Source organism: Periophthalmus magnuspinnatus, chromosome 17 (assembly GCF_009829125.3).
Source record: "Periophthalmus magnuspinnatus isolate fPerMag1 chromosome 17, fPerMag1.2.pri, whole genome shotgun sequence".
Lineage (NCBI taxonomy): Eukaryota > Metazoa > Chordata > Actinopteri > Gobiiformes > Gobiidae > Periophthalmus > Periophthalmus magnuspinnatus.
In genome coordinates this window covers 20,234,131-20,244,321 of record NC_047142.1, presented here as the reverse complement: position 1 = coordinate 20,244,321, position 10,191 = coordinate 20,234,131, and the positions used below count along the sequence as shown (strand labels likewise).

General features: G+C 38.6%; 1 protein-coding gene across 1 annotated transcript; it reads left to right on the top strand.

The window, feature by feature from the left end:
• The first annotated feature begins 796 nt into the window (after window positions 1-796).
• Window positions 797-9,422, top strand: oprk1 (opioid receptor, kappa 1). The gene is made up of 4 exons (XM_033982560.2): window positions 797-848; window positions 940-1,296; window positions 5,679-6,031; window positions 8,144-9,422. The coding sequence occupies exons 2-4, from the start codon at window positions 986-988 to the stop codon at window positions 8,689-8,691; spliced, it is 1,212 nt and encodes a 403-aa protein (XP_033838451.1). The 5' UTR covers window positions 797-848; window positions 940-985; the 3' UTR covers window positions 8,692-9,422.
• Window positions 9,423-10,191: the final 769 nt, after the last annotated feature.

Genomic DNA, 10,191 nt, shown 5'->3' with positions numbered 1-10,191 from the left:
ACATATTTTACAACCAAACTATGTTTTTTAATCAAAACCACCCACCAAGCCCAGCAATTTTTTTTCCCTGTGCAACTATATCTTATGTTTTCTGAGGTGGGGAAGAAGTTTCCAAAACACCCTGTCCTTCTTTTTTTTAGTGATGGCAAAAGTGAGGTCCCTTTTGGCATCACCATAGCCAACAGGTTATTTCTGGTTTTATCTACCTAATCCATTTGTTCATACTTGGGACTTTAATGTTTTGCCATATTGCCCACCACTAATGAGCAGGTTAAAGTTACTGTCTGGCAGGTTTCTGGCTACTATAAAGTGTAATTGCTTTCATTGCCCATGTAACCTTATCATGTATTTAACTAACCCATTGAGACCAAATGGGAAAATCCATACAGTCCTGGGATCCTCGTCAACACTTCTCTACAGGTGCTGCTTTGCATTGCAGCAGCTCAGACAATCAGGAGTTGCTAGGGAACATCTCAGGGCTTGACATGGATGGGAATATTACAACACTTACAAATTTACTGTTACATTGTTGACTTTTCTGTGATCTAGTTACCTCGATGCATTTACAAAAGTAGTTCATTTAGGGTATCTTTTTTAGGTCTTATTTTTTTGTAAATAAATAATTATTGTATTGCAGTATTGAGGTGTTACTGCGCTTAGGTCTATAGTTTCGTTTTCTGATGTCACTGAGTGCTGCGATCCTCTAGCGCGCGCATTCGTGGACGCAGCAGTGGCGCACGCTTGAACCAGTCTCCTCGCTCTGCTTTCCTGTCTTTACCCGTGTTTATATTGTCAACGAGTTCTTTGTTTGGTTCATTTAGTGATCGTGTGAACTTTTTCTGAACCAGGTAAGGCTTGTTGTGCTTGTATGAGTGCACTGTGCGCTTTGGAGACGTGTAGGTACTCGAGTGCAAATCGACTCTCTTTCTCTCTGTTCAGATTCGTGTTGTTTGCCTTGGGTTGACTCCGGCTGAGCGGTCAGTTTATGCACGCAGCTGCCCAGCGCGGTACACACGCGTCTCCGTCTCCTCTCCTCTCAGCACCTGGCGCGATGGCAAACGGAGTGGTTCATATTTTCAAAGAAGACCGGTGTCCCTCAGGTCATCCGGACGATTGCCTCCCAAACTTTACTTGGCAGCCCGCGCTATCGGATATGTTCAACTACACACCCAATGGCACCTGGGACTCGGACGCAGAGCCAATGTCGCCTATCATCCCCATTATAGTGGCCGTGTACTCTGTGGTTTTCGTGGTGGGCTTGGTGGGAAACTGTCTGGTCATGTACGTGATCATAAGGTAAGTGTCCATGCTTTAAAAATGACAGCTTTTGATAATGCCATTCGTTTTAACCCGTGCGTAATTGCAGGGCGTACTAAAATGGCACTTATACAGAACGCAGCTTGTTTTGCAGAGGCGCTTATGTTTATTAATGTCTAATAATTAGGGGCTACACTTGAACGCAAATGAGTGGGGGAAAAGCCAAATGCATCGTTTTTACGCGTAGATTTAGATGTATATAGGCTGCTGAATTAAGCACCAGGAACTGTCCATTATGTGCCATTTATAACCCACAATGTCAGTTTAAAGGTTTGGAAATACTGGCAGATTTTGAAACAAGTGGAGGGTAAGTGCACTTTCTGTTATGCCAGAATATTCTAGAGATGTTTTTGATTCTCTGCTTACATATTAAATAAGCTATGTATGACCTCCATGCAGTAAAATGTCCATTACATAAAGTGACTTAGAAATTGACAGAACATCATTTGAACTATATGTAATACCTGTTACAATTTTCTCTTTTTTTCTAATGTGTACCGCAGTACTTATGTTATAAAACCAGTTTTCAGTGCGCAGTATAAATCATTTTTGCAAGTTAGGGACATTGTCACTGACACTAGAGTCACCTCCCTGGGGGCTGTTTTTTCCCTCCAATAAACATAACCTTTTAGACAACATAGACAACAACAAAATAGACACAAAATGGTTCAACTGTTAAAGTAAACACTAAGGCCATTGCGTGATTGGCACCTGGCAATTTAATAGTACAGTCGTGAAAGCAGATTAAGCAATGTGGAATGATTTATTTAACATTAAAAGAAAAGCCATTTGTCTATTTTGACCATGATAATAAAACAAATGGGTTTATATTGAATGCATTTATAAAACGGCTACACACACTCATTTTTCATAGATGTTCTAGTTTTCTATCTCTTCTCACCTACAACATTTGAAAGCATTAGCTAACTCGGGCACATTTACATTATTTTTTTGTAATGTTTATTAATGTGCATTGTCCCCTTTTTAAATAAATAAATAAATAAAATAAAATAAATAAAATTACCTACTGCACCATCTTAGCATTTGATTTGAGTATAGGCTCGTGTTTACAAATGTTTCAACCACAAAAGAATGTACTTGAGTCATTAATATCTCTCTGTGACATGTTTTGATACAAGGTGTTTTTCGTGGTTAGTTGTTAATCCTGAATACTAACTAAACCATTTTTTTCTTTGCTTAATCCAATAAATACTGTCATTGTTAATCATAATGTCAATGTCACAAAGCTTACTTTAGGTGCTACTGCTGTTTTCACCAAACTCCATGTCCTCTAAGCCAGTCCAAACATGTACCTTTCCCACTTCCGGGTACAGACAGTGGCCTTTGTGATAGTGTGCATAAAGGCACTTCTGAATACATTTTGAGACAGGAAATATAAGTGCAGAGGAATACAAGCCCTTGAGAATTACATTAGTGAAGTGCAATAGCGGTGATTCAAAGTGTACTGTATGTACTTTGTATAAAGAATGGTCTACCATCTGCTTGTCTCCTTGGAGAATTTATTTGTCTGAAATGTTCTACAATATGGCATTTAACTTACCTATCTTGCAGTTATTTAATTTGGTGTTTTATTCACCCCAAAACTACCATGCGTTCTTACTGTGCTACTGCGAGTTGCCTCTCCACAGATCTGACCTGTAACTTTGCTTGGTAGAAACATCAGCTTGCATCCATGGAGATAGATAAGATCAATACCATAGTGAGAAACATTTTGGGGAAAGGAATAACTTCTTCATAGAAACAAAAAGGTGGCAAATTCTACATCAGAAAAGTTACACAGTGGAGCTTTAAAAGAACTTTGGTATGGCCTGAATCTGCAGTCTTTCTAATTGGAACTGGAGATATAACACGCTGGTTATGTTAATGTTACATTTGTGTTCTAAATATTATGATGTACCTGTTTACAGTATAAGGCCACTTTACATTCGCTTGCAAAATTCAAACTTGACTAGTGGCTACCCATCTGCACAGGAACTGCTCCAACCACCACCAATCATTAACTAACACACTGAATTCATACTTAGATAAGGGGGGTGAAGTGTCTTGCCCAAGGACACGACAAAAGTATCGGTAGGTCAGAGCTGAAATTGAAAATGTTTATGGTTTTAAGACACTCAGTCTCTCATTTTCAGGAAACAACCATCATCTGTCATCAAGCAGAACTTGTGACTTTGTGAATCAGTTATTTTAACTTGCATGTGTGCAATTTTAAGACTGCAACAAGTTTTTTATGAAATCCAAAATTCCCTCATAAATCTTAAACTGTTTTTGAATGCAAATAAAACGTTTTTTTTTTGTTTTTTTTTTCTAAAAAAACATTTAAGTTATGTGCAAGCTAAAAATCTTTATACGCTAAATGGTACATCCATTGAAAGAGCCGAAACTTATAAATATCTTGGATTTTGGCTTGATGAAAACTTATCCTTTAAAATATCTCAGAATTATGTAACAGTTTACAAGTTTACAAAACAGTTTACTAAATTATCATTTTATTACAAAAACAAATATTGTATTCCAATAAATTACAAAATAGAAATAGTGCAATCAGCCTTCCTCTCCAGTCTGTATTATGGGGATGGTGTACATGCAGACTTCAGCCTCTACTTTGAAAAAGCTGGATCTACTCTTTCACTCTGCCCTTCGTTTTATTACAGGTGATGGATTTGAAACCCATCACTGTGTTTTGTATGAAAAAGTGGGTTGGCCATCACTGTCTATTGGAAGAAAACAGCACTGTAGGAAATTTATCTATAAGGGACGACTTCAAAACCTGCCAGAAGACCTCACCTGCTTGTTAATCATTGATACCGGAACATTTCATACCAGTTCACACAACTATATAAGTTTGAAGACTAGCTGCAACAGAACTGAGACTGGAAAGAGGGCTTTTAGCTGTTTTGCTTCACAAAAATGGAATACACTCCAAGGAAAAGCAAAACACACACACCTGCACCTGTTTTTAATGTTTTATATGGACTGGTTTTATGATGGTTTTATGTGTACTTGTTTGTTTTGTTTGTTTTTTCTGCTTGTATTGCATTTTAAACAGGGCCCTCATGAAAAAGAGAGCCCAACTGCTTTCATTGACTTCCCCTGTATAAATAAAGATAGATAAATAAATTAATACAATTCCCTATGAGCTAAGAGCGGTTCATAAGTCTTCTTTTTAATTTTGCCAATCTTTTTTCACTCCCCATGAAACCTGACTCCTATTTCCTATTGAGTCACTGTTGCAGAAGTCAAACCTTGAGACCGAGAAATTATAGAGTCAAACGCTCGTTAAGGGAAGCATTTGCTGTGTAACGCTATGGTTCAATCCCTGCTCTCCTCTTTGCAGTCGGTCGTTGTATCATTTGGCAAGACCCCCACCTCATAATGTCTGCAAATGAAAGGGTGTGTGAATCAGTTGGTAGTTCCTTGGTGTATAGTGTTTTGGGTGTCCATGTAGTCGAGGTAGAAGAGCTCTTTATAACTATGGTTTTCAATTTATAACAAAGACCTTGCTGTAAATCTGCATTATTTAACTTTCTCCTTATGGATGTTCTACAGCACATGTGTCAAACTCAAGGCCCGTGTGCCAAATTCGGCCCGCCATGTCATTTTATGTGGCCCGCGACAAAGTAAATTAAAAGGTACGACTGTCTTAAAATATCCGTTTATCAAGAGATACACAGTTAAACAGCCATTTTGTCTATGTCTATGCAAATCCAGATGCAATATTTGTAACTTGAATAAGTAATAAATATAGAAACAGTTAATTAACAAGATTAAAACACAGTGACATTTATCTTACAGTTACATCTGGTCCTTTGAGAGCAACCATTTTGTTGATGTGTCCCTCGGTGAAAATGAGTTTGACACCCCTGTTCTACAGCATGACAAAAGATTATTCATGAAAACAAGTCACCAGACTAAGTCACTATTCAAATTCAAATCTGTGGAGAGACAAGGCTGCCAATAAACCTAGTCTACTGACAGTCTTGACCGGACCTAGCGCCACCTGGTCCAACTTGGATTCCTAATACCATCTTATTGTTCTGTCCCTATATGTTAGTATGTGCTTAATGAAACTTTACATGTGAAAAAACTCAAACAAGCAAACATTTCTACAGATCACTGCACTATCACCAAGTTGTAAGGATGTTTGTTTCTAGTGTAACTTACAGTCCTGTCCTTGAGTCCGAGCAACAATGTTTTTTATTGTATTCTATGCGTGTAACTGGTATTCACCATCGTTAACTTACTAACATTGCTACATCCAGTTAAAGGCGTAATAGCAAAGCGCATTGTCGCATTGCTCAATGTGAATACTCTATAATCGCAAATCCTTTTTTCCACAGATACACCAAAATGAAGACAGCTACAAACATCTACATCTTTAACCTAGCCGTAGCAGATGCTTTGGTTACCACAACAATGCCGTTCCAGAGCACAGACTACCTGCTGAACTCCTGGCCTTTTGGAGAGGTCGCCTGCAAAGTGTTCATCTCCATTGACTACTACAACATGTTCACTAGTATCTTCACCCTGACCATGATGAGTGTGGACCGCTACGTCGCCGTGTGTCACCCTGTCAAAGCGCTGGACTTCAGGACGCCGCTCAAAGCCAAAATCATCAACGTGATCATCTGGGTTTTGTCGTCCGGAGCTGGGATTCCTGCCATGATCCTGGGCAGCACTCAGACCAATAATGGTAGCTTATACATAACTCTGCTTGTCTCCATGGAAACAGATCATATTAATGTCATAGTGAGAAGCATTCTGGGCAAAAGAATAACATCTCCATCAAAACAACTAGATGGCGAACCTTCCACCAGAAAAGTTACATAGTAAACCTTTAAAACAACCTTAGTGTGACTTATCTACAGTCTTTCTAAATGGAACTAGTTTGACAAATTATTTTCTCCCTTGGGGCCCACTTGGTTTCAATTTCTCTTATTGTTTTTAGAGGAATTAAATATGCAGCTTTTCTGGAATTGGAGCTGGAGTGTAGGCTCTGCCATTTGCTTGTCTCCATGGACACATGGCTTTGCTTGGAATGCTCCACACCATGGCATCTTGCATAAAAATACAAAAAGTCTTACTGATCAGGCATGTAACTGTTTGTCTCCACAGTTATGAACAAGTTTATAATCTGTGTAACATTCCAGGCAAAGCAATAACATTGAGACAAGTAGGCGGCAGACCATTCACTAAAAAATGTTTCACAATGCACCTTTAAAGATGAACTCAACAAATAGTTTTAATACGCTACTGTGGACTTATTTACTGTAGGCTGTTGTTGCAGAAATAGTCGAAGTACCCAAGAGTTATAAAGAGAGGTAGGAGACTTGCAGTATGAGACCCATAAACATGAACACAGTACAAGTTTTAAAGTGCACTTATTGTTTTATATAATAACTATGATGTGGAGGTCGTAGATCAAGCTGACTGCAAAGAAATCTGCTTTTCTTCATACAACATAGGCTTGCTTGCCTCTGATATGCTTTTTCTATGTTCCAACTGCTGAAGAATGGGCAATCAATTCAGCATCTGGAGTCATTTGGTCCATGTATCTACAAGGGATGAAGGGGAGCGCAGAAATACTTGAGCTGGAAGGCAAAGCTCTCAATTAAACTGCACAATGACTCCATTCTACTGCTAAACCTGCATTTTAAATTGGCCCGCTGGGATGATTTTTTTTTTTTTTTAATCATCATTATTATTATGGGACTACATCTATGTTTTCAGCATTGTGGGAATATTAAAGTTCAGAGATTGGACCACACATAAAAAAAAGAAAAAGGGAATTACCTTTTTGGTTATATAAACTTCAAGAAGCACTAAAAATTAAAGATAGAAACATATATAATTCTAGTGGATGACATTCCTACTTTGGAATTTTGAATGTAAGCTTAAAAGACAAGATTCTTTACACATCTCTATACATGAGCAAAATGTGTTTTTTGGACGCTCTCAAGGCCTCTGCTCCTCCAGATTTAGAGGAGCCCAGGTGACTCGTGCATCTGAGTATCAAATACGATGGAATGTACTGTACTATATCCTTTTTTGTGCAGATGCAAGGTCCAAAATCGCTCCCATAGCTTCCACAGAAAATAATAAAATAAATAGATACATTTTTAAAAACAACTATAGAGTGAGAACATGTTTGATTGTCTATATGTGGGAATCAATCCATGAGTTTCAGAGTGATGAAGATTTAGGACAGTTGCCACAGCAATAAACAATTCAGAGTAAAATATTGTATCTATGTGACTGATACCCATCAAAAATATACCTAATTTGGAAATAAAGTGTTCGTGTTAAGAGGTCTAACTGGTTCCAAAGCACCTGGAGTGTCTGGCCCTAAATGTCACTGGTGGGACTAAAGACCAAAGAGCTTGTATTTGGTTCAAATAGAGTCTCTTAATGAGCTCAGATTTCAGACATTTCTCTGTTCTGATTGGTCGAATTCACCTCTGTACAAATCTGTAAAGAGGACCCTTGGACAGTTGGGGAGGTCTGACTGTACTTTAATCAATGCCTAATTGGTACTTTGCAGCTGATGTCCTCAACGTTCCCTGGGGGTGTGATGATAACTGTAGGCACTGGTCTGTCTGAGGCTTTGTTAGACTTTAATCTCAGTTTTATCAACACAATCTATCCAGAAAGAACTGACTTAGTTGGAACTACAACAGGTGAGATGATTTGTGCTGTCCCTCTCAAATAACATTACAGTCAATGAATAACTCCATATCGTCCAAACCTTTTTTGATACAATGCTACATAAGACAACAATAACTTTCTTATTTTTGTTACTTTGCAGGTACTACCGAGTGTGCCCTCCAGTTCCCAGACCCTTACTCCTACTGGGACACCCTGATGAAGATTTGCGTCTTCATCTTTGCCTTCGTCGCCCCCGTCATCATCATCACTGTCTGCTACACGCTCATGGTTTTAAGGCTCAAAAGTGTGCGCCTACTTTCTGGATCTCGTGAAAAAGATCGTAACCTTCGGCGGATCACGCGCTTGGTCCTGGTTGTGGTAGGGGTTTTTGTTATATGCTGGACTCCCATTCATATTTTCATTTTGGTCAAAGCGATATACGCGGATGTCCCAGAAACCACTGCGGTAACTGCGGCCTACTTCTTTTGTGTGGCGCTAGGCTACACTAACAGCTCTCTCAACCCGATTTTGTACGCATTTCTGGATGAGAATTTCAAGAGGTGCTTTAGGGACTTTTGCTGCCCAGGTGCCCAAGGACAGGGGGACCTCCATGGGGTGAGTAGAGTTCGAAGCACCCTCAGAGACCACTCCTGTCCAGCAGATGGCAGCAGGAGAGACGGCAGTGGTAGGGAGCCCAGGCCCGTATGACTAGCCATGGACACGCCCTCTTCCAGGTATCAGGGCTGGGAGGACTCCAATGACATGGGTCTAACTCAAATCACAGCTATTTAGGAGCGACATTCAATATTTTATTGTATTTAGCATAGGGAAAATTGCACATTTATTCACTTTTGACATTTTATTCTTGGGATATCGTTATCGTACGGCAAAAATACCTGCAGGCTTATCAGATTTTTGCACTAGGAGAGGGCTGTGTGACTTACAATCAACCTGAGCATAAGATGTGTGAAGTTTTTTGGCAATTTAAAGTGGGACTAAGCGCTAGATCAACTTTGCTACTAACAACCTTGTGTAAATTTGCAGCTTTCTGCTCAAATATTGTGTGTGTGTGTTGCCTCCAGTAGCCACTGCAATTCCAAGTAACATCACACAGTACCACCCTGATTAAAGCCAAACACCTTTTGAAGTTTGAAGTGTGGATATGTATTAGACAAATTACACTGTTCCTTATATCTCCAGGCCCCGTTCCCTGCTTTCCGCTTTGTTCCTCTAGGTAGATTTAAACAGCTCTATTCAAAATGTGATTGGAGATAGAGTTTAGGTGTTTAGTCCCACTTTAATAAAAACAGTAGCTTTAATGCAGGTACATAAACTGGATCAAATGCCGTAGGCCTAAAAAAGCATGGCTACCTGACTTCTCCCCCTCCTCTTATCAGAAAGCAAGAAGCCAGTCTTTGAAACCACCTGTACATAACCTTTGCCCCCCTGCCCCTTATTAAACGATCAACTATATTCTCATCCACAAAGTTCTGAAAACATTTGAGAAAGTGGTTCAAAGATGACACAGAAGGAAGATCGCAGATTCTTAAAAAAAAAGCAGTTTTATATTTACTTACAATAAAAATGTAAGAAAATAAACAAAAAGATGTAATTAATAGTGATACACGTGTATTTAAGCCTGTACATATGTTTTTACTCTCTATATTAAAAAATACATAAACAGATTTGTTTCGTACATTTCTTGTTTATATACTTAAATCATGCAGATGATCATGATGAAAATATGACTTTAAATGACGCTGAATGTTGTTTTAAACTGTATTAGTTTAAATCTAAGTGTGTTTACTGATCCTGTTCATGGATTTCTGCTGAATGTGTATAGATGACATTTTGAGAATGTTTTACCATTAAAAAGATATGATAGGATGATTCAATTCAGTGTATTGAATTGAAAAGGATATATTGTTTTAAATAGTTAATTGCTGTGTTAAATGCAACGCTCCAATCTGTCATCATTCTGAAATCCATGGATATGCTTATACTGTAAATGTAACTGTAAATTGAACTATGCACTGTTCACAGATGTATATTCACTTTGTAAAAAGAGAAAACGTGATATGGATTTGTTTTTAAATAGAAAAGAATTTTATAGGGTAGCCATAACCCTCTTATTGTACATAACCCAAATACAGTCTTATGCATCGGCTCATTTCCTGTATAGAACTGCACTTTCACACATTTGATCAT